Genomic DNA, 25,083 nt, shown 5'->3' on the forward strand with positions numbered 1-25,083 from the left:
AGTATCTTTCCTTTTTGCAATCCACACTGGCCAAAATCAGTCTACAGACAAGAGTAGGCCAAGAAAAAGTGCTTTAGACTACAAGTCAGGGGATATGATGCAAGGATGTAGGAAATCTGCTTATTTGTTGCCTAGGAAATCCACTTCATGAACTTTCTGAACCCTCTACTGGATTCTGCCTCATGTGTGTACATCAATGCTGTCACTCCTGCTCCTAACAAAAAGGACCACCAGGTCCTGGATTGATTTTACTACAGAATAAGCGGTATCTTGCGGGCAGCTTCCCTCCTATTGACAGCGTGAGGCCGAGGTCTATAGGATATGCCGGGCCCAGAAGCAGGGAGGTGGCCGGGGATGCTGGAGCCGGCTTCTTCAACCTGCAGACTCCGTCCGAGGCATGAAGGACCTGCGGACAAAGGCGGCCGCCCCAGGGAGCGGGCACGCAGGCAGCCGTGCAGAGCGGAGCGCTGCCAGACCCCATGACAAAAAGCCTGTCGGCAGGGGGGCAGCAGCGGAGATCCTCCGGGAAACCTCGCTTCGTTCCCGGCCCGCGGTTCCGGGTCCCTCCCCGCGCCTGGCGGAGCGGGGCCGGGGCCGCTCCGGCGCCGCTTCCCCGGGCTGCTCGGCGGGCGCGTCTTCCTGCCTGTCCAACCCCACCCTTCCCCGGGCTGGTGCTCCCTCCGGTAGCTTTTTTTTTAAAAAAAAAAAACAAACCAAAACAACAAACCCCAAAAAACCCGAAAACCACCAACAAAAAAAGGCAAAAAAACAGGGGGAGAAAGAGGGGATGGAAAACCCAGGGAGGCGGGTGGGTTGCAGCGGTGAGTTGGCAGCAGCGGGCAGCGCAGGGTACGACAGGGCGGGCGGAGGGAGGGAGCAGCCCCGTCCCTTTGTACCTGCTGCCGTTTGAAGGCGCCAGGCGGCCCCGCATTGGCTGTGGCGGCCGCGGCTCCGGTAACCCGAGCCGGCGGAGGGGCGCGGCGCACCGGGGCCCGGCCAGCGCCCAGCCCGGCAGCCAACGGGGCGGCGGGGGAGGGCGGCGCTCGGATCGGATCAGATCGGCCCGGCCCGGCCCGACTCCCCTCCGCCAGCAGCCGTCTCTGCTTGTCCGTGGCTCGGCTTGGCTGGGGCAGGGCCGCGCCTCCCTGGCCGGCAGGAGGTGGGACCAAGCCCGGCGCTGCCGCCCGCCTCCTTCCTCGCTCCCTCCTTCCCACCCTCTCTCCCTCCCGAGGGCTGAGCCATTCCGGGAAGGCGCCGGCTCCCCCACCGCTCGTCGGCAGCGCTGCACCGGCATCGGCAGCCACCGCGCCGGGCTCGGCCCCAGTTCGCCGCGGGCGAGCTACGGGTCTGCAGAGCGGGGCAGCGGCGACGGGTGCGGGTGCGCGGTCTCCCGCGGCGGGGAGCGGCGGGAGCACAAGTGGACGGAGCGCCCGGGAACGGGGGGGACGGCCGCCGCGTAGTTGTTTTGCCCGCGGTAAGTTGGCCGATCCCCTGCGGAGGCTTCGTTTGGAGGGGGGCAGCGCTTGACTCCCGGCTGTCCCCAGCCCCCTTGGCGGGGGGACGCCGCTATTTTTTCTTTTCTTTTTTTTCTTTTTTTTTTTTTTTTTTCGTTTTCACCTTTTCTTTTTTTCTTTCCCTTTTGGATTGCTTTTTTTAATATTATTTTTTTATGATTTTCTTTATTATGGGGTATGTGAGGGAGCAGATCTTTCAGCCCGGCGTTGCTCTTCTTCCTTGTCCAACGCTTCGTGGAGAACTGTATTTCTTCCCCGAGATGCTGCAGTGAATCTTAGTCCCAGGAAATCAAGCGAACAAAATAATCCGAATAATCCCATCCATTTGTTACCGTGTGCGAGTGAACGCTGCCTAGCCACAGATGATGGCAAAAAATTCCTTGGAAGGGTCTAAAGAAGACCTGAGCAAAATTTCAGAAGAGGAGATGCTGAGGTGGAGCAAAGAAGAGCTGGTGAAAAGACTGAGGAAAGTGGAGAATGAAAAGATGAACTTAATGGTGGAACATGGCAACTTAATGAAGGACGTGAACCGGCGGCTGCAGCTCCACCTGCACGAGATCCGCGGACTGAAGGAGGTGAACCAGAAGTTGCAGGACGATAACCAGGAGCTGAGGGAGCTTTGCTGCTTCTTGGACGACGACCGGCAGAAAGGCAAGAAGCTGTCGAGGGAATGGCAGCGCTTCGGGAGGCACACGGCCAGCGTGATGTGGAAAGAGGTGGGCATGTACCAGCAGAAGCTGAAGGACCTGGAGGCGAGGCAGGAGACTCTTCTGCGGGAGAACGTGGAGCTGAAGGAGATGGTGCTCATGCTGGACGAGGAGCGGAGCGGGGCCGGCTCCCGAAGCTCCATTGACAGCCAGGCCAGCCTGACTAACCTCAACGGCGGCTCGGCCACCAGGGACGTGGGGGACGGGAGCAGCACCTCCAGCACGGGCAGCGCGGGCAGCCCTGACCACCACCACCACCACCTCCACCACCACAAGGCCGGCGAGAGCAAGGCCGGGGCCATGCGGAGGTCTATGGATGACCTATCCGCACCCCTTCACCACAGGAGCATCCCTAACGGCCTCAACGGTGAGTCCCAGCCCTGCTGGCATCAGGTGCCACCGGCCTGTTCCTTTCCCCACCTCCCCTCGGCAGGTCCTGTCCCCCTGGGCAATGGGGTGAGATAGTCCTTGCCATCCCCACCCCTGCCCATCCCCGGTGCCCTGGTGAGGGTCCATGTGCAGGGCTTTGGTAGTGCTTCTTGCCTGTGTTATCAGTGTCTGGGGCTGAGCATTGGAGCCACTTTTATCTGCAGGGTTGCTGTTTTGTTGTTGTGTTTTGGTTTTTTTCTTTTTTTTTAACAATAAGCTGCTGGCGTTTTCAGGGTAAGCACTGATTTCCCATCTTTCCCCTTCTCTCCCTTTTAATACTTTGCTTTACATATGGCTTGAGTGTTTGCTAGTCTGATAAAATTGATTTAGAGCTTGGATGAGATTTTGGAAGCATCCGGTGAAAGTGCAGGTCTGTCCCACAGAGCATCACCTGTTATCTCCATAGGTGCTCGGGACAGGCTGGCTCTGGCATGCTTAGCAGTTTTGGAGAGGTGCAACTTGGCTTCACCCCCCATTGTCCTGCTCCACTTCAGAAACAGGAGGTTTGTGTGTAGAGGAGAGATTGCTCTCCAAGGGATGTTTTACTCACAATTTTGTTCAGTGTAGTCATTAAAGTTAGAAACAAGCTCCACTGGGAAATCGTGCCAAGACTCCTCTGGCAGTTTGTATTCCAGCAAAGTTTCTGCTGTTGTCTAATAGTCATACAACATTAAAGTAATAATACTGGAATATCTTTAAAACTGAGTGGTTTTTCTCTTTCTTTTGAAACCAAGAAGACCAAATACTTGATTTGTAGAAGGTGTAGTTTGGCCATGAGGGTTCAACAGGAATTAAACCAGCACCAATCTAATTAACTGTTGTATATGTGACTCCTTTTAATGTTCTTAGTCCTCTTTTCCAACCAGGGAGGACTATTTTCTGGTTGGAGTACCCTTTCCCGTCCTCCAGAGAAGGGGCTGGAGCCAGAGGTTGGCTCTGACTGGTGTCAGCAGTGGATGTGTTTTCCAGATGCCTCTGGGAGCTGAAGACTCAGTTTTTGGTGGTACTGATAGGACCAGGGAGTGCTGTTGCTTTTTTCCCTGTGATTTATGGAAAGTCCTTGTGTTTCGAGAGATCTGAAAACATACAGCACTGATCAACCCATCCCATTCACAGCTGGAGATGTTCTGGCCACCTCACCCAGTAGACAGGGATTGCTGGTCTCAAGGGTGATCCAGTCACCAGATGTTTCAGGGTACAGAAGGCATCTAATATTTATTGTTTTTTCTCTCTCCTAGTGCTGTGTAAATCAGAAGTATCTGGTTTGTAAGTCTTCAGATAGCATCTGTTCCTAAAGTGACTGGACTTTATTTTCATAAAGCATTGGTTACTTTACACAGAGGCACAGAGACTACTTTGCAGATACTGAATGTGCCTCTACTGGTTTGGGACAGAAGGTCATTGCAGTTCTGTTTTGTAAACCTCCAACCACATCCCTCTTAGGTATGGACAGCTGAGAAGGACAAAGTCAGTTGAATTTGTTCCTGTTAACCTAGGGCCCTTTAACATATGAGACACCATGATGACTTCAGAGCTATCCCTTCAACTCCATGCTTGGAATGGGACTCAACTGTCACAAGCATAAAGAGGGAAGTCTCTGCTTTCAGAGCTCAGTCCTCATTGTCATCCTCAAGTACTGTGTGCAGGACCGTGTCCAGCACTGACATTTGACGGGGACTGAGAGCTGGGTTTCATGTCCTGTACTATGTAGGGTATGTGTAGGGAGGGGTTGTAGATCTGCACGTGTTCCCAAGCGTGCTTCTACAACTTCTCTCATGCTCATGCATAGACAGGATCAAGCATTTCCTTATGGGACCAAAGGTTTTGTGACTTCTGGCTTTGGGGTGCCTGTGGACCTGCTCAGATTAATTTCTGAGGGTGGGACAGATATCATCAGCACTTTTAAAGCTAATAATCCTTGTAAAGATGCAAACAAGCCTGTTCTCTCCACTTAGGTAGTAAAGCTGTAATGTGGCTTGAGTAGTTGTCATTCTCAGATAGCATCGGTATTCAGAAAGGGCATTTCCCTGACTGAGCCTTTGGAAATGCCTCTCAATACATATGCAAATGCAAAGCTTATCAGGCCCCTTTTTTGACTGACAGCAAGAAGTCTGGGAGGAGGGCTTGCCTGGGACCAAGCAGCGGTTCTATTAAGGCTGTGGGAATGTAGAAGAGCAGGGCCGGTGAACGTGAAACACAAACGCAGGAGTCAAATGGGCAGTGGAGCTGCCACGGAGCAGCCCTGGCATCGAACAGCCTTCCACGTCTCTTGGGGCCGTCTCAGCTTTCCATGCATGCACCTTAGATGTCAGCCTTATAGTACTCTCTTCGTGATGGTTTTTCTTCCTCTGGGGTAAAATGGAAGGGAAAAAGAGGAGAAAGTGTGGCCTTTCATTTTTAGGTTGCAGACTTCAGTCTGGTTTGCTGTTGTTTCATGTCGTTGAACAACTGGATTACTAGCTGGTGGATAAAGCACTGGTCAGCTCAGCAAATACCACAGTGAACAGCCCTGGTATACTTTCTTACTGAGGGTGGTGGTGGTGGATCTCAAACACATGCAGAGCAGAATTTAGCATCTGTAGTAAGAACAGAAGAGAAGCCTTGGATGACAGGTGGGGCAAGACATGGTGAGCTGTTTGCTCGGGTATATTTGCATATGGAAAAGCTGGAAAGTCCTGAAAGGTACTGCCCTGGTAGTGGTATCACTGAGACTTCATGTAGTGCTCTGCATTTCTAGGTCTTGATCAGGACTCTTTCATTTGTTTAGTGCTTTTCTAAAGGAATCAAAAGTACGGTGGCTGTTAAATGCTCCTAGGAAAGTAGCTCTTTACTGAAATCTTGGTGAGCAAAGGTAGATTAAATATTTCTCATTTTTTCCTCAGCAATCATTTGGAAGTGAATTGGTGAACAAGAGCTTGATTTATTTGCTTCATTGCCCCATGTGATGAACTCTAGTTTTGTAAAGTTACTTCAGTATAGAAGGTACAAGTTTAAAGAACAGAAAAAACCTCAATGCAACCTGTGATCCACCTTCCCTTCACTTTTCTGAAGCTTGTTTACTTGTATAAACTTTCTTGTTGGAAGCATATACCTAGAACCTGATGATTAATTTTCTGCTCATGGAATATGAAGTAGTAAGTGTAAGTGATAGCGTGAAAATGGTTAATATTAGATGACACATGTAATCATATGCAGTTCTGGTATTATGCTGAGAGCAAAAGGAAGTCTGCTTAGTCTAAAAGTGAGTGGTGTTTCTCTTCTCCATGTGTGAGCTGGGATTTGGGCTGTGAGGGGGTCATCTCCAAACTACATGATGGGAACAGGGCAGTTGCATCCAGGTGGAGTGATATGACACAGTTACCATAAATCTACACACAGATCTAGGACAAAAATTGAGGCGGATATGCTGTGTTGTGCTTGTGAGTGCTTTGGCTTTCTTTTGTATGCATGGTGGGAGTCTCTGTGCATACGTAACCTTTCTGTCTGTCCATCTTCAGGCAGCCCTGTTAGAACAATGGCCATTGCTACTGCCTCGTTCTTGGCAAAATAAATTCTCCAAGAAAAACAGAGTAAGAAAAAAACCAAAACAGGCAGACAAATTGGGTGATATTAATGGGACCTGAGGAAGAAAAAAGCCTTCAGGTACCCCAGAATATGCTCCTGTACTGTGAGGTATGTAGGAACATTGGGAGGAGTGACTGGAGCTCCCTGAGGCCAGGCTTCCATGGATTTTAGCCTTATCTTGATCTGACTGGGACAACTGTTCATCCATTTTCGAGCCTAGAGGCATACAGACTCACTAGCTGTGCCTGGGAGAAAATCCTATGCATGCAGGCAAAGCTTTCAGGCTTTAATTGTCATCCCCCCCACCAACAGAGTATTGTTAGAACTCCTTCAGCTTCCACTAAAGGTGTTTGCTCTGAGTTCACAAAATGGGCATTGACTCTATTCCAGTTGGGTAAAATACCAATGCATTTCTTTTTCAGTGTGAAGAGTCCTATGTTTTGGTTTTATTTGTTGGTTTTTTTTTCTTTGTTTTTTAAATTATTAAAATAATCAACACTGAAAAAGAGGTCAGAGAAGCCCAGAAGATGCCATGGATATGTCAAATAGCCTGTAGTAGGACAGACATTAATCTATGGCCTCTTGGTTGTTTGAATCAACAGAAGAATGGTCTCTCTGGGTGGGGGGGGGTGGGAAAATCTCTGCTTCTATTGATTACCACTTGTAAATGTCCACATATTTACCTAGGGGGTATGATATATAACAGTTAAAATGGTGGCAAAGAGGAATGGCTGTTCCCTATGGGTTGGTATTGATCAGATGTGCAGCTACCCTGCACTTATTTCTCCTCTTCTTCACACAGCCTTTAGGCCAAAGGCCTTTGTTTTTATTAGCATATATATAATCAACATATGTATTATTTACTATGATGTATTAATGAGGCCTTTGAGATGAGAGGCAGAAGCAAAGGGTGAGGTTCATCTCATTTAATTTGAGATATATCCAATACAGACCTTAACATCTGTGTTCCCTTGGGCTTCCTTTATTGGGCATGTGGAGAAAGGCACTTTGGTGACATGATTTGTGTCACCTGTGACTGCTTTAGAGGGAGAAGAATCGTACTCTGTGCTCTTTCTCTCTGCTGGTGGGAAGGCAGCCTTGACCACTAGTTTATATGCAATCATCTCAAATCAGGTGAGATCAGTCCTATTCAAGGTGTAATGGTGACCTTTGTCCCCTCTTCCAGTGCAGCTGTGCTATCCCTGATGAAAGAAAGGAAATTGCCTTTTTCAGTAGATGTCAGATGTTATCCTGTTGCAGTCCCCACACTGCATGGGCACAGCAACTGGGGTAGAGAAAGCCCAGTTGTCTGTGATGGAGACCCATCAGAGCTCAGTGGCCCCTGCCATGCTTAAGCAGAGGTTCAGCTACTTGACCAATAAATATTTTTCTTACATCAAGACCGCTTTTCATTTTATGAGCACTGCTCTGACTTTTTTTGATACTGCCATATTTAGGATGTCAGTATTTTTGGTGCTTTAGGCTGCTACATGCAGGTTCCTTGTGCTTCATCTGGGAAACCTGCCCTGGGCTGGTAAACTGTATGTAAGACCTCTATAGAAACACCTCTTTCTTCCTTTTCTGTAAATTCAGTTAGTTCTGCTATTATGTTTATCAATGCTGAGGTCTCAGACAGTAAGGGTGCAGCTTCTTGTGACTGGCACTTGTTGGCTACTCATCCACAGGGATTCTGTGCAGTGCTTCACTTGAGGCACTTTTCCTTTGCCTGCTCCTGCATCCTTGCTGGGACACTGCCTGCATCCCAGCCTGCTCAGCTCCCAAACTTCAGGATAGTTGGTGTCCCTGAAAACAAGGCTCAATGTACTTAGGCTAGGTATTAAAATTGTGACATATATTCTCCATAGTGCATTCTAATTTTTTTTTTCCTCTTTCAATTTTCTATAGACATATCTTGTTCTGAGCTGTCCTGTTGAAGGAAAAGACTTGTATTGATTAGAAGGCAATTTTCTATGGGCCTTTGATAGAATTAACCACTTACACTTGTCGAAAGCAATCAAAATAAGGAAAATAAACTGTGTTGGTTACATGTAAATGATTTGGTCCTCTGGAGGCATTTCATCAAATAAAGCTGAAGATCGAATTAAATGGTCATCTAATTAAGTGGCAGTCATGGGAACCCAAAATGCAGCCTTGGCAGGTGTTGCACTTGGTATGTGTGAAGAGCTGAGGGGCATGAATATTAACACAGAAGCATTGACTTTGAAAGCTTAAGAGGTAAAGCTTTTGTGGGGACAAGTCTGACCACATTCATATATCCTGGGTGATACAGGGAGGCTTTGGGCATTTAATCTGCTCCAGCATGTCTGTGGGCTTGCTTGCATCTCACACAGAGATTTCCCTGGCAGGAATTGCTGATGTTGTCCCCTCAGGCTGGCCCTGTGGCATCTTTCTATAGTGGAGCTGCCCTTTGGAGCAGAAGGATGTACAATGGCTGACCTCACTGGTAGGTGAGATGGAGATGAGGCTGGCAAAAATATCTGCTGTAAATCACGAGTTGTGGAGTTAAGCATATGAAAAAATTTATAAGTGCATTTAGCATACACTAAACGCTTGGCCCTGGGAGAGCTGAATTCCTTTCCATGTTCACAATCAGGCCTTAATGCATCCCCCTGCATCCTCAACATTGCTTGGATGGAAGAGGGAAGATTAGGAGGCTGCACAGCCAGTTTTACTGAGAATTAGCAGCAACTGGCTGGGTTTGCTTCTGCATTCTGTATTTTCAACCTGACTTTTTGTCTGCCAGCCAGAATTCATCCTGCCCTGTCGCCAAATGTCATCATCCCCTCGTGGTTAACTCGCTTCAATTCATGAAACACTTGGCTGCCATAAATAGTTATGTGCAGAGGTTCCTCTGCACGCAGGGCGGGCAGAAATTTGCAGGCAGCGCTGCGAGGCACTCGCACACTAACATGTCCACCAAGAGAAAGTTGACCCACTTCTGCAAATAGATAACTCCTGGCAGAAAAAGTAACACTGTCTCAGAGAATCCTCTTCCCTTTGCCTAGTGAATTGTGAAGCAAAAAGCAAGCCAGCTCCATCTTCTGAATTAACAGCGAGGTGAGCACAGTACTCCCCATTGAAATGCAAGTGTGTAAATCAGCCCTTGATTTGAGGAAGACTTTAAATGACCACAATTCTTTTGGGGTTTTTGGGGTTTTTTTGTTTGTTTGTTTTGTTGGTTGTGGGGTTTTTTGGTTTTGTTTTTCGGTTTTTTTGTTTGTTTTTTGTTTTTGTTTTTTTTTGGGTTTTTTGTGTTTGGTTTTTTGTTATATATAATGAATGCTTTTGTTAGCAAATAAGGTGTGTGGAGTTCAGGACTCAGCTGCTCTTAGGCATTAGGAAACATCACCATGGCAATTGAAGGCTACCTTACAGGTTATTTTGAACAATTTCTTAGTGACTCATGTCTGTCCTGAGACAATTTATGCCAGGCTACTTTGGACCCTGAGCATACGGGTATATGTGTACTCTTTCTTAAACTGCTTCTTGCCCTGCTATTTGCCCCTCTCCCTTGTACTGACCTCTTACATCTCTGAGTAGTGGTGGTGCCAAATGTCCACCTTGTTCAGGGACTCACCTGCAGCATCTTTGTGAAAGATTGTCCTTGTAAAGTAGAGTACAGGTTCTATATCAGTTAGATTTGAGACTTGGGCACTTTCAGGACTGTGTCAGGTGCTGTCAGTATTGTGGCTGTGTTGTCTGACTTCTCACATGACTATAGACCCTCCATTTCTGGAGATCTTATGGTGAAGTTGAAGCGTTCCTAATTTGGGGTGAATTAGCTCATTGTCTGCATTGGCTTCTCCTGCAGGTTGCAGGATGGGGTGTCTCCTCTCTTCCTGGGGTGGCTGTGTTGGTAGAGGGCTGGTAGAGGGGTCAAGGGGGGAATACCAGTGGTGAGTGCCAGGCTTATGGCATTTGGGCTTTGGCCAGCTGTGAACTGCAGCCACAGGGGTGACACCTTAGCTGTCTGGTGCAGTTGTGTCAGCCCTGGCTGCTGGCAGAATTAGTTCTATCAAAGTGGGAGTGATACACTGAAAAGCCCTTCACGTATTGCTGTGTCCCCCAGCTCCCTGCAGTGATGCTCAAGACCGTGTGCTTCTTCTCCCCCCCATTTCATCCTCCAACTCCCCTGCTGCTGGGGTTTCATTTGTATGCAGGCGGCCAAGGGTGTTTGAGTGCTTGTGGGAGATGGGGGGGTAAGTAGTGTGTAGAGCAAATGGATGGAGCAGGGACCAGCTTGGGATGCAAGAGGAGATATTTTGCTGCTGGTTCAAACCATTTCCAGTACAGTAGGATGCTCCAGGGCTGCCCACGTCTGGGGGGTGTGGCAGCTGTGTCGGAGCTGCACTTGCTGCAGAAGAACTGTAGAAAGGAAAGGAGCAGGCAAAGGCACCACTCAAAGCTGAGCAGTAAAACTGAACCATTATTTCAGAAAAGAAGAAAAACTAAGTCTTACAGTGTTTACAATCCCCAAAGCTTAGTATTTCTATGGAAACCAATGCATCAGGAAGCTTATTGTCAGTCTCTGATCTAGTGGAGTTGACAAGATTTTTCAAAATGTTTGTTCTTCTGCACATCCTGGATCATCTGAAGACAAGTTGCTGTGTATTACAAATGCAAGTTTAAAACCTGTGTTCCTGGTTTCTAGCTCTCCATTAAGTGCTAAGCAGTCTTGGGAGGGATGGCACCCATCTTTCATCAGCAGTTTTTTACTTGCTAAGGTACATTTCATTCATTCAGTGACACTTACTGGTAATGTCTTGGCCACTTATAAATGCCACTCCTGTGACACAGTGCTCCTTGAAGGATGGCTGTGACTTTGTATCAGGCTGTGGACTGTTCAGTGGTGTGGTACATCTCAGGTGTCCAGTGAGGTTACTGTGAGGACACTGATTTGAGTGGAATTAAGGCTTGGACTCTTTACACTCGCTTTAGTTTTTGATTCAAAGGAGATCCACATCTTTAATCTCCAACAATGGACATGATTGGACATGATCTGGCCTACTTAGGTAATAGTCCATTCAGTTATTTGTAGCCAGAGGACTACCCCTGGTTATATATGTGAAACTATTTACCATTGTCATATTGATGTTTTCACTGTTTTCCCCTCTTTTTGTTTGTTTGTTTGTTTTTGTTTTGTTTTCAGTGGGATTTCCCAGTAATAGCTCCAGGAGACTCTACATAAAAGTCTTCTGGTTTATACCAGAGTAGCATGGTCAGATGCTAACAGACTACCAATAATTAAAAATAACTAATTTTGGTTGATGCCAAATCTTTTTCTGCTCCTAACAAAGGTGTTAAGAAAAATCTTATTTTTATGTACAATCTCAAAGCACTTTTGTGATGCACAGTATTCTTTTGTCTTCTTGGCTTCCTTTTCTTATCTCCCTGACCAGGGTTTGCAGTTTCATACCTACATATTTCCCAGCAGCTGAATATAACTTTGATCTATGCTTTGGATCTGTGGAGCTTTTAATCCCTTTCCACTGAGTTAAAAGCTTGTTTGCTGTTGAATGTGATATGTAGCTATAGGTTATATGATCTTCAGCAGTGGCTCATGCATCGCACAAAGATGTCATATTGTGAAAACTCTGATAAAATATCCCCTTGTTCATTTTCCTTGTTGCAACTCAAACCCAGTATGGCAGTAAGTCAATTTTTCCACCCTGTGCAGACTGCTAATACACCTGTCCTTTTCTGTTACATACACCTATGTACTCCCTTGCTTTATTTCAATTATTCATTCATTTCTTTGTGATGTTTGGTTTTGAGGCTACAAACCAGCTAAGTATTTTAGCCTGGCTTGTTACACCTCCTAAACGATGGGGATCGGTTTTAAAAGCTTGAATGTTTATTCCTCTTTGATGTCCTGAAGCACAATAACATATGCCTTATTTGTGGTGATCTTCTTTTCTAGAATGCCTGCAGGTTCCCCTTCAGGAAAAGTAATGATTTCTGCAGCTCTCAGTCCTCCAGGCCATGTGGATGTGGCTGCATGTGTGTGACTGTATTCAACCATCTTCTGGAAAAAAAAACCAAAACAAACTTCTTTTTGAGTTTTTGGTGTAGCTGTTTGCTTTCTGCATTCAGAGTGGTTTAGTTGGAAGTCTTCCATGTTTGTCTTCGGGCCTTTTGTAACAAAATGCAGTTCTCTGTTTATGAGGACTGTTAAAATTGTATTGTTTAAGGTGTAAGCTTCAAAATACAAAAGGATGCATGCTTTTGCAATTTTCAGCTCAACTGGGACTCAAATTCGGAGCACTTTCTCATTGTAACGTGGCTTTCTGATGTAGTCTTACATAAATTACATTATCTGTGGTTCTTGTTTTATACAACCAGGATAATATTATTTCCTGTGTTTTGTCCAAGTTTCTTGTAATTCATTGGGTCATTTATAACACACTCATACAGTGCTCATCAGAATTAGACCTGTGTCTCAAATGGGGCCTGTAACCATTGCTGTGATACTCATGATAACAAACAACACAGGCTTTAAGTTAATAATGAGCTAACAGGGAAGGAGCAGCCTTTATAGTAACTCCATACATTTCTAATTCAAAGTTTTGGGAGTTGCTTCAAATTCTGTTTCAACTTTATTGGCATAAAAGCACTTACTTGTTTGGGTGCTTCTTTCTATACTGTATATACTTCTTGGGACTGCAGAATAATGAAATATGGATAGTCTACATCAACTGTCAAAACCAGAAATTTGGCAAATAATAAATCTTCTTCCAAAGAATTCAAGGAGCAAACTAAGATGAAGAGCTGTGTGCCTCTCCACAAAGAAACAAGTGCAGGAAGATTCTGCTGCTGTCACAGGAACAGGTTACCTTCATATCTTTTAGACTGGGAGCAGTATTTGTTGTTACTTCAGCTCAAGCCTCCTGCATTGCCTAGCTGAGTATCATGATATATGTGTATATTTAAAGTGCTGTTTATCGGGCAGCCTAGTGCAGTTTTGGCTGAGATGAAGAACTGCAACAGTGAGGTGTATGAGTCCCTGTTGTCATGTTGCTCTTGGTGTCACTGCAAAGCAGCAGTGTCTTTGCCATAACTGCTGAAGACACCTTTATGCTTTCCAATTACATTCTTAACCTGATGCCTTGATTATTGTATTTCTGATGCTCATAGTTTGGTAACTCCTAACAAGCTGTGACTGAAAAGTCATCAAAGTCACTCCTGGGTGTGACCCCAGTGTTTCTTAACCACCTTGGACTTTTATTTCCATTTGCATAGTGGAATTAGAAGGGAGGATCTATTTGTCAGTGTATCACTGAATCATTAGGAGCGTGACAAGACTGCAGTAACTCTTCCTAGGCAATTATGTATGAAAGATTGTCAGCATGAGTAGTATGGGAAGTTAAAAGCCTTAATTTTCATTTGGAATTGAAACTGTAATGACTTTCCACTCCCACAGCTCATAAAGACTTTGTTTCAGCCTCAAGTTGACCAAGAAAAAGGGATGGGGTTCTTTTATTGCAGACTTTTTGTACAGGATTTTTATGAAAAAGCAGATTTATGAGTCATGCTCTTTGTATAAAAGATAATTACTGGAGTACGAACCTCAGAAAAGTGACATTTTATGACTTTGCTTCTAGCCACACAGTGCGAGCTTTTGCTTTCTCTTTTCAATTAGTTAAGTTAAACAGCATCTCAGTTTGAAAGGACTAATTATATTTGTGTTTGTTGTTTGCATTATATACTAAAGATTTTCTATATGTAAAGCCAGGCAGCAGGGAGGGGGAGAGAAAGAATCAGCTGAAATGAATGCTATTTAATTATTTAAAATGATGGGTGTAGATCCTGAGATCCTGTGGGGTTAAGTGGATTGTTGTTTTCAGTCAGAATCATCACTTGTAGCCTAGCAAGGAAGAGAAACTGGATCATGCAAATCCTTTAGGTAACCCTAGGAGCCTAAGCAAGTTTCGCTGGAAATTTGTTCTTTAAAAACACATTCCTTTAAACAGCAGTGTTGTTTAATCCATGCTGAAATGTAAAGCTGTGGATTTATCCACTTACATTTGTTTTGTTGCTTTTTTTTCCTGTAAGTAAAGGGAGTATTTTGTGGTGCAGTAGCATCTGATGCCAGGTGCAAGTGAGAGCTGAGGGTAGGTATGTACGTAGAGGTAGCATGTGCAGGTGACAGTCCTGTTTTGGCTGTGCAGCAGCAGGTGAAGGGTTTGCAAAATGGCAAACCATCTGAAGCATCTCCATTCTTGGGGATCCACCTGAGATATTTGTGTTCTTTGAAGTATCTGAGGTGACTAGCTGATTTTCTTGTCCATGGAACTGTGTACTTCAGAAAGTGGTGCTGCAGAGCTGTAGACGCCCTCCGTCTGTGACAGCATAGGTCCAACAAGCTCTCTGATCCTCTGATCCCACAGCTGTGGAGGTGAGTCTGCTTGGAGTCCTGCAGGATGAGGAATGGATCATGTGAACAGCAGCTGATGCAGTTGCTGGAGAGGCCTCAGTTTTTCGTCTCAGCCTATTGTAGTATCTTGTCCAGGTTAGGCAGAGAAGGCTTCCGATGGAAAATTTGCTGTTCTGTCCTTTCATTCTGCCTTATTTGGGTAAAAAATAGAGGGTTGTCCATTTTTTTTTCTTTTTTTTGGCAGTTCAAAAGTGAAGCCAATGCAATATTTTCGAGAAAGGGTTGGAACTGGTCCTGTAAAAGGAATGTTATCCAACGGGTAAAACTTCCTCTGTTATGGTTAAGGATGGTGATCTTTGAATTTGACTTTTTCAGTTAGAGTTTTTGTTTTTGGATTTAAACAAAAACTATATCAAATGTGAAGGGACAGGGTTGTTTTGTCAAAAACAACATCTGTAGAGCTGGAGGGAAGTAGTGGGCAGCATGGAGTGTGTGTCCTGGCATGGGGGTCACAGAGGTGCTGGCATCCTGGACATGCTGTAGGAGGATAGAGAGCAAGAGAGCAGTTGGGGAAGAACCTTCTATCAGCCTCAAATGCAGCTCTCATGCAGCCCTTGTGCTGAGCTGGGGGTAAGGTATCCTCATTTCACAAGGAGTGGGCAGGAAGTTGCCTGCCAAGCTCAAGATGGAGTTGGAGACCACTGCAAAGAGGTGCAGCAGCAGCCTGAAGGAGGAGATGGAGTAAATGAGTCCAAAGATGTGGTTTGGGAGCTAGTTGTTATTTTTAACAGCCGATTTCATTGAACTGGGGTGAACTCCCACCAGCACAGAATTGATGATGGTGCCTTGAGCTATAAAGATTGTATTTTGATCAGCAAGTCAAAAGCAAGTTTACCACTGGTTCTGAATACATTTTCAGAATTGCAAGCGAAGAAGATCCTAGAATAATAATGCACAAAAAAAGTTGCCTGAAGGAACCAGTTTCCTTGATAAATGCTGGAGGAGGTGTAGACCTGAACTTTGCACTCCTTCCCATCTCAGCTTTTTAAAAATGTGCAAACAGATCTAGTAGCTGAATTTTGAACCTGTTGAAATCTTGAGCAGACATAATGCAATATGGCAGGAAAACCAGTAATGATGGAGTTTGGAAAATAGAAATGATTCAGTTGCAGATGCGTGGGATAAATGAGGAAAAGAAGTGCCTGTGTGTCCTGTGCTGTATATTGTTGACCCAGTTGGTTATTCAGTGATGAAGTCTGATCTCTGTGTTTCAAATGACAGATCTGGGTTCTGAAGTGCTTATGATTAGATTAAGACTGTGTAGTAAACCTTAATGGTGCATGAAAAGCTACTTCTGGATTTGCAGTAATACATACTTTTCTGCCTTAGAACAGCATGAGTAATACTTTATGGTTGTATAACTCCTTCCACACAAGGTGTCTAGGAGTGCTTTGTAAACACTAATGAGTTTGGCCTTATGGCATATTTATAAGCCTGAGAAGTAGCATTATTTACCTTTTTTTATGGTTTGGATATTGATTAGCCTAAGTATGCAAAGAGCAGGCAACAGAGCTTTTATCTTCTGACCCTCAGTCCTGTGCCAATCTGCTGGACCTGGTGGGCTTTCTAAGTGTATCTGGGGCATGCTTACAAATTTACTGCAGATACAATCCAGCACAAGGGTTGTTTTTTGCAAACCTCTGGGTATACATTGTAAAACGAAAAGCACTGTAATTATTTAGTGGTAATTTCTTACTCACCTTTTTGTTCTACAGCAACAGAGACTGAACCTAATCCTCTACTGGAATGAAATCATTTTGGGCATTATGAGTATTGTTTCCTTGCCCAGAGCAAAGAGGCTAAGCTCATGTGAATGAAAACTCCTGTTATCTTTACATGGGAGTTGCAGGTGGGTAAGGAATGTGAGGTCAGCCGGGGTTGGGAGCAGATAATTACCTGTGTTAAAGGGCAGTGACAGTGATGCCTGTGAAAAGTGTCCTGCAAAGTAGGTGGGATCAGACAGTGTGATGGGCACACACAGTTTTTTTTCCTTCTAGCAGCTTCTTCAGATATTCATCCCAGAATGTTTTCACTATTCATACAGATTTACATGGTGGGATGTTCTGCAATGTGAGCATTGTGTGGACAGCTGATAAATTTCCTGAATATTTTGTGTGTGAATTCAGTGTTTGGTGACAATATCTTGGGTTGTAGGGGAGAACTCCCTCTTCAGTTGTAGGATGATACAAGCAGGCATTTCACATACTGTTTTCTCATTCCTAACCTGAAAAGCTGCTTCCAGATCTCAGTGAAAAATTAAGGACTGGAGGACAGTGAGGAACTCAGCTGTAAAGCTCTAAGTATGGAGGTGGTGATCTTTGTGATATAGGTATACATCTACTAGGAGAGTTGGTTGTTAGGATGAGCAGCATTTGTGGTCTCAGGTGTTGTCTCTTTGTCCAGGGTGTTAAAGCTGGGAGAGTAAGGAGTTTCTTCCTGAAGCTGTTTTTGAGTTTTGTGTTGGGAGGGATGGTGACTATAGCGCAAGTTCGATGGTAAGGATTTGAAACAGGAGAACATACCTGTATTTCCTACAGTATTTTTTATTAGAAAAGACTTGGGGACTTTCCTAGGAAGATTTACATGTGGTTGTTTATTATTTTCTTGGCACAATGGAAACTGCAGTAATAAGCTAGCTGGCACTTGAAAAAAGGTACAGATTTTCTTTTTTTTCTGCTTTGTTTACTCTCTTTATACATGTAGATCAAACTCATCTCGGGTTTTGAGGTGTTGCCACATTGAAGAAAGCCTTTTTTGAGGCTTTTTACATCCAGTTAGCTGAATTATACAAAGGGTGGATATAGCTCACAGTCTTGTGCTATGCTGGTTATGACCATAAAGAGGGCTATTTGATTTCTGTCATATGGAAAGATTTGAACTGGATGATAATGTATATTACCCAAATGATTTTGGGTAATCAGTGTTCCCTTCTACCATGACATCCACAAACCCAGAGGTATGAGAGCTGTACAGTGCTGTGTGTGTGCTGGTGCTGAAATTGTGTTTGGGGTATTGCTGCACTTCAGACATGTGTCTCACTGAATGAAATGGCATCAAAGCTGTTGGGTGCTCTGTATGACTGCCCCTGATTCAGTCTGATTCTGGTCTATTAGACACTGTATTGGCATCTGACCTTTTTACTGATCTGGCTACTTTTAAATGTAACCTAGCCTGAGCTCTTCAGCATAGAACAAAAGCTTTCTGAAACACTGTTTGGTCATAGCTACAAATAACACACTGCAGGTGATTAGCAAGAGGTTTTGGCAAGTCATGCTGATACACAGGATATTTCAGTATGTGACGTGGCATTCTTGCAGAGCTGGGAGCTGGAGCATCCTATTGAGAAGCTCTTAGTTGACTGTGCAGTGCTTAATCTTTCTAATACAGCCCATAATGTGTAGTGAAAGATCTAGATAATGCAAGAAAACGGTGATTTATCTGGGATTAGCCTACATAAAACATTAACATTGAGCAGAAACTGGGCCTGGATACCATGCTTTTGTAAGTGGTGATGATGAATTGCGACCTGATCCAAAGTCTTTGCCTCAAAAGTGCCTTTGTGTAGTTCCCTCAGTGAGTGGACTTTGGACCCTGAATTTTAGCTTAGTAGACCCTTTGGACCCCTGGACTTTGGCTTAGTATTGTAGTCCATGTCTATCAGTGTTCTTTGTGAAAAGAGGAAAGTCATAGTTTAAAAAAGAAAAAAAAATCAACCCCAACCCCTTCAAACTTATGAAGTAAGCAGAGTGAAATTAGTATAAAATGTGTAACAACTTCTCAGGTTGGCTAGTTATCAATTTCTGCATGAAGAACAGTCTACCTGACTTGCTAGCAGTGCACAATGCATTTTCCTGATGATTTATTGTGGTAGCAGCTACAGAGTAATCCTTGATAAATAGATTTATACTGGTGACACTCTACTGAATGGGAGCTTTATACTTGGCTAGTCCACTTCTGCTTATTACCATGTGATGTTCCATTGAATGCAATTATATGTCTGCCTTTACTTTTTAAAGGCTAGAAAGGTTTCACAATATTACTAACTTCTGCTCAGCAGAGCCTCACAAAGAGGCACTTTTTCCAAGGTGGTGGATGGGGTTTGCACGTTTTGACTGTTAGCAAGACTTGTACTACTCTTTATGTTGAAAGTGTTTTAGAAGTTGAACCAGACTTTGCCAGCTTCCTGAGCTTTGACAAAGTTTGTTACTGCAGGACTGACCTGGTTTTATGGGCTGTTGGGAAGATCCTCATAACTCCTGCAGGTGTTAAAGGATGTGTAGGTTCTTCCTCTTGATGAATTTAGTGTCATGTATTCTTTATATCAGCTGAAGAGCAGAATAAGAGTATTCTCTCTGACATTAGGAGGATGATTTTGTTTTTTTATTTGCTGGTAGTTATCACTTAGTTTCTTTGTCACAGATTGTACTATTTAGTGCCACTAACTGCTAGACTTTTAATCAGAAAACATAATTCAACTAAAATAATTTATTTCCCCCTGTGAAAATCAATGTGATGTAAAATTGTCTCAAAACAGTGGCTTAAAGCAATGGGATCTGCTAGGTATTTTGTTTAATATATATATTTTGGGAGACACCCTGGCTGCACTGAGGTCTGTGGCAAAACTTCCCATGGCTTTGGAAGGACAAGGATTTCACATCTCATTTTCTGTTGACCTTTAACTTTTCCTTCCTGGCTAGTGCATATTACATCTTTAATGATTTGGTTTTGATGTGGCTTTACAAATCATGACCCTTTCTGTCCACGGTCAAGCCCTGTGTTGCTGAACCCTTGTGCTCTGAGGCCTCTCATTCATAAACATCTCTCCAAACACAGTTCTTTATCCCGTGTCCAGGGATGCGAGAGAATCCCAAACAATGGGGAGGCTGAGACAAAAGCAGCCATTGTGGAAGGGGTGCTGGGGCGGGAGCGTGGAGGGGCCTGGGAGCCTTGGCGGGCTGGAACCATTGTGCCTGTAATTGGATTTCTCCTGGATTTCTGCTGGTGGTGGCCAGCTGGTGGGAGTGGGACCTGTTGGGGCAGTAGCACCCACCGCAATAAACCCAACAGTGATTGGAGGAGGAGGAGGATGACCTTTAAAGCCTGTGTTGTTGAGAGAGACCTAATACGGTGCAAATGCACCAGGTTGCAACTTTATTAGTGATTAGACACAGAGATAAGCCTCAGCACATTGCCTAATCTGCAGAACCTAATTCCAGGCATTGAAGCCAGGGATGCTGATGCAGATCGAGTGCCCTGTCAGTCTGAGTGAGCCAAAGCAATTGCAGACAATATGAGAGGGAGTTTCTGGTTAACCTGGGTCTAGGGCACATTCTGATCAGCCTCTGCTATGGGTGTGCTGGGAGAGGGAGGCAGGAACTGGAAGTGTGGAACTGAGGAAAGAGTCACACATTACTATGTTCAAACACAGTTTAACTTCTGTGACAACTGGTCAAAAGATTATTCACAGTGAACAAGGCTTGGTCCTCCCTGGTAAAAATAAAGTGAAGGCTACAGCCCAAAGCAACTTATAAAGTAGAGTCTGTAAAGAGGAAATAAACCCTCCGTATTTCCATTTTTCTCTCTGAGGTAGCTCTTGAGTGCCCTGGAACTATTCTTTCTCATCTTCTGCACGGGGTTCCCTTTCCTGTGGCCCAGGATAAAATCTTAGATGGGTTTGGCCCATGGCAATTGATTAATGCTGAATGTTTTGGGCTGTGGCTGAATCCTACTCGTGTGTCTGTGTGAATAGTGGTGGAAAATGTTAGAGATTTCAAGCAAAGATAAATCACCATAGGCCAAGGGTTAAGACTCTTCTTGACAGCACAGCAAGTAGGATGCTGTGGTATGTTCTGTTATTGGACTTCCTCCAAGGATTGCTCTTTGAGGAGCTTTGGTCTCACGGCATGGTGCAGAGCTCTGCTGCTTGATGCCATCCTTTAAACATAAAAGCAGGAGCCTCCCGTTGGATTGTATACAGATCTTCGTCAGTGTTCCAAATGTATGCATTGAAATGTTTGGCAGATTCACTCCACAAATCCAGACAAGCCCATGCAACCCTAGCTTTTAAATCCATGACTTGGAAATCTGCCTCCAAGAGCCACTGCAGAATTCCTTACTCTGGACTTTCTTGAGTGGTGTCTGCCTTGTCTTCAGACCCACCTACACACACAAATATGATCTAAGAAACCAGCTTTCGAATAGCCATACTCACTTAAATTTATTGTTTGGAGAAACTCTCTTTGACCTTTATTTGGACACACTGGTATTAAACTAATCCCACCCACTCTCTGTAGTGACAGGGTGACCTACTTTTTTATTTTATTATTTTTTTTAAGCTTCTAAAATGATATTGTTACAGTTACTGTATCCCACTGCCTTTGCCCCCTAGCTCCAGGCAAAACCTATTTGGGATTCCTGGTTCTCTACTTTTCTTTTAGCCCTTTGTGACTCTGTTGTGACTTGTATTTTGGAACACCTGACTCTGTATTTGATAGTGAGAAGTGGTAAGAAGCTTCATTTGCTCCACCAGAAGTATTATTACTGGGATAAAATTTGTGCTCAAGAAGTGGCAGGCCACAGAAATTTCCTAGGAGAAACCAAAACCTTGTTCTTGTGATGTCAGAATCTCCAGTTTAGGAGGAAATTTGAAGATGTTAAAATCCCCAATGGTTCGCTCAGAAGAGGGAAGTGACCTGGCTGAGGCTGAGTTTAGCTGAGACCTTGCTAGGTCCCAGGTCAGGGCCCCCAGTCCTGAAGGAGCATCTTACTGGGCTAGAGTATCAATTCCCTGCAGCCTCACATTGTTTTCCTTTTTTTTACCCAGCCAGGGCTTGTTGGCTGTCTTTTTCCTCTAGTGTTTTGGAGAAGAGCCACTGACTTCCCTTTCTGTTCAAGTCCCTTCCTTTGGCTAAAAAACTGGTGAATTTGAAGTTTCTTTTGCCTTGAGCAAATCTGGGACTGGACCTAAGTTGTTAAGGTCAAAATCTGTGGACAACAAACACTGATAGAAAGTGCATGTCTGGTGCCAGGTGGCATGTCCAAGGCCATTGAGACATCTTCCCTGCAGATGTGAAATGTGTATTATTTTACCAGCCTTGTGTTTCATGCATTGTTTTCCCTTAAGGTAGAATTAAACTTGGTTCTGGGGGTTTCTGGAGGAGGTGAAGCAGGAGCTGAAGTGGGAAGAGATCTCTCAGTCCACATCTCCTGTGTTTGTCTGCAGTGGGTGATATATTTGAAGGTTTCCTGGACTGATGCAAAGTTTGGCTTTGCACATCTATCTACTGGCTTTGCTTTCCTCTTGTGCCTGGTGTAGCCAGAGCATGCCTTGCTCCAGAACTATGTTACTGCTGAAGTAGACACCTCCTGTGCCACACTCTTCTGCTTGAAGCTGATTAGAGTAGGTTTTGCCCTAAAATCTTCGGAGAAGCCTGAAGCCTTCTGCAGCAGGAGATGGGAGCTCCCTGTTTGCTCTCGTCTTGGAAGGTGGTGGTGTGACTTCTTCCTACACCGTTCCTTGATGGTTAGGACAGCACAAGCAATACGTACTTGAAATAACTTGTAAATGCTTTGTGAGAAAGTGTATGTTTCCCGGGAGGAGGTTTACTGAGCAGCGTCCTCTTCACCGCCTGCCAGCACCTCCTCGCAGCCGGCAGCATCCCCTTTCTCTGCTGCGCAGCCCCCTCCCCGCCCGCCCGCCCCAGGGGGCTCCCGGGACGCGCCCTGGGGCCGGGGGGATACTTTGTTCGGTAATCTTCAGACAGCGTGGCCTTAGTTAAATAAATCCGTGCCTATGGGCAGCTTTCTCGGGCTCATTACAATACTAATTCAGTTGAATTCCTAATTAGAGACCAGTGGTTTTGTGTGGGTATTGGAAGTCGCTGTAACTTTCCTAGGGTGGAGGAATCATCCACTGAAAGCTGCTTTGGGGGCAGAGGCTGAAATGAGATAGTAATTTAAAAAAAGAAGCTTGTAAGATAAAACAGCTATTTTAAATGTGCACATAAAGCTGGTGTTTTACTTCAGCTCATTTTGGTTGACATTTTTTGTGCACCATCAGCAAGACACTGCTATCGATGAAGATACAAGGACATACAAGGAATGATCATTTTCAAACCCAAGTCCAGTGTTATTTCTTTGTTTTAGTTGGGAGGGCTGCTTCAGATAATTTGAATTAAGCTTAAATAAAGATGGCTTTCAAAGAGAGAGAGGGAGAATCTAAAGCAGGCCCTGACCCTTGATATCTGTGAAGAAATCCCCGCAATATCTCTATTTGGCCACTCAGGGTTAGATGTGTCCAGCACAAGCAGAACTATGATTACAGCTCATGTATTCTAATTTTGTAAATTGGAAGAGGCAATCTGTCCACACTCTGTGCTGTGTCCTGGCTTAGGCCGATGATCTCTTCTATTTATATTGCCTCTTCTGTTTTGGAAGGGCTATATTGCAAGGGTTTAGTTCAGGAAGTGTTTGTGCATGTGTTTTTGTGTTGGTGTTGCACTCTATCATTGCTTTAATGGACCTCTGGAGGAATGTAATACAATAGTTAATGCTGGCTATGCTGTTAAATAATAGCTCTTTCAGGAAGGAAGTGAAGAATAATTTATGTACAGGAAAACAGAGCAGGTATACGGAGAACAATAAAAATAGGTAAGCTGTGATTTCATTAAAGCAGCTGGGACAGTTCCTGTAGCAAAAAGTTGCTTGGTCTTTAGTGATGCCTGCTGGTACCCTCCTGTGTGCCACCAGGAGTGGCTACTCCATGGGGATGGGTGGCTAGTACTGGGAGTTTGGGCAGAAGAGAGGAAATGACAGGGAGTGGGTTGATGCCTGGGGGCTGTTCAGCCAATGCTGAGCACTGACATACACCTGGGTCCAGCAGCCCAAGTGCAGTGTCCTTGCAGGTGAGCTGCAGAAGTCCCACACTTGTCAGGATTTTATGAGGGAGAGGGTGTTATCCTTTAATAAAAATTTTGGCATGAGAGGCACTGCTGGAGCTTGCTTATACTAGGAATGGGCTATAAACTGTGACCTGTCTTTTGATTGTACCAGTGCACTTGTTCTTATCTAAATAGATTTGTGCATTACTGTAATTAATTAGATACTGGACACTCTCAACTTTTATTTGGATAGCCTTCCTTTTGTATTAAAATGTAAACAAATACTGATTGAGTAGATCAGGCTTCATCTGGGTTACTGGGCTGAGCAGGAGGCAGTGCTGTGGCTGTGCTCCTGTGAGCTCCTCAAATAAACAGAGACCTTCTCACGGGCTACTGGGAGAACTCCCCCACTGCTCTCTTTAAAACTAACCTATAAATCAAAGCATATCTCTCACTTTCCTCCCTTTGCATTCCACTTCTGAGCAACTTTTGCGATGTCCAGCCAAAATGTCATCTTTTGATGATTCCCTGCCTTAATTCAGAGAAGTGTATTATTTAAGTGTAAATACGCTTGCATGAGAAGTAGTATCCTGTGTCTAAGCTGTTAGGGCACTGGTTATCTTGTCAGAGAAATTTCTTACCCCTTTTGTGGGCCTCCCGTGAACCCACACCCAAAGTTTCAGCCCCTCTCTCCCCATTTTGCATGTGTGGTGGGACCCCCCAAAGTTTTCAAGCAGGGAAGACATGAAAGCAAAGAATCACAGCCTCATTCTTGTGAAAGAAGCAGACCACCTACATTATGGGGCACACAGGTCAGCAGATTATTTTGAGAAGGTGGATTACCTGTGATAGGGCCACAGTTTACATTTCTGTCCAGGGGGGATCAGGTGATGCTATATCTGCTACCTCTGGCTATGGCCCTGCTATCACTTTTCTACTAAAGTTCAGATGGTAATTTTAAACCATGGGAAAACATTTTTTCTCTTTGAAGAGCATTGTTAGTCACTTGAAGTCTCTTCCCTTGTTCTTTTGCTGAGTGCATTAGCCCTTGATCAGATTGCAGGGAGCCCACAGTTCCCCAGGTGGTGTGGGAAGGGGATCCCCACTGCAGGGATGGGTGTGTGGGGCAGAGGGGCCTGGCCCTCATTTTTCTTACGGGTTTGACTTGTGGACGTGCTGGTCTGTGTTTGCTAGAGCAAGAATGCAGCAGACACATTTGAATTAATCTCAGATCAAATGAACCAACCTTTCAGAGGAAGATTTTTTCAAATTCACAAATTACAGTTATGTCAAGAAAATACTAATTGCCTGCAATTTTGCTTCTATCCCTTCTCACCTCCCAGCCCGTCTTTGTTCCCTCACTGAGTAATATTCCACCTCTCTGGAGATGTAGTCCAATGCCTGCATGTATTTCAGTAGAAATACCATTACAGTAAAAATGCTTATTTTGTTATGTACTGCTAGGTTTTATTGGCACAGGGGGGCAAATCTGCACTTTAACAGATCATTGGCTTAAAAAAGAAGTCGAAGTGATG

General features: G+C 44.7%; 1 protein-coding gene across 4 annotated transcripts in view; it reads left to right on the top strand.

The window, feature by feature from the left end:
• The first annotated feature begins 1,031 nt into the window (after positions 1–1,031).
• CCDC85C (coiled-coil domain containing 85C) overlaps positions 1,032–25,083 on the top strand; it is a 107,367-nt gene continuing 83,315 nt past the window's right edge. The window contains exons 1-2 of one of the 4 annotated variants that reach the window (XM_071745639.1): positions 1,034–1,474; positions 1,699–2,588. In XM_071745639.1, coding sequence (XP_071601740.1) covers positions 1,877–2,588 — 712 coding nt within the window. In that variant the 5' untranslated portion in view covers positions 1,034–1,474; positions 1,699–1,876. Of the gene's footprint in view, positions 2,589–25,083 lie in introns of all 4 variants that reach the window. The other 3 variants (XM_071745638.1, XM_071745641.1, XM_071745640.1) reach the window with 3 other exon arrangements.

The sequence above is a fragment of the Heliangelus exortis genome, chromosome 5, assembly GCF_036169615.1.
Source record: "Heliangelus exortis chromosome 5, bHelExo1.hap1, whole genome shotgun sequence".
In the NCBI taxonomy this organism is placed as follows: domain Eukaryota; kingdom Metazoa; phylum Chordata; class Aves; order Apodiformes; family Trochilidae; genus Heliangelus; species Heliangelus exortis.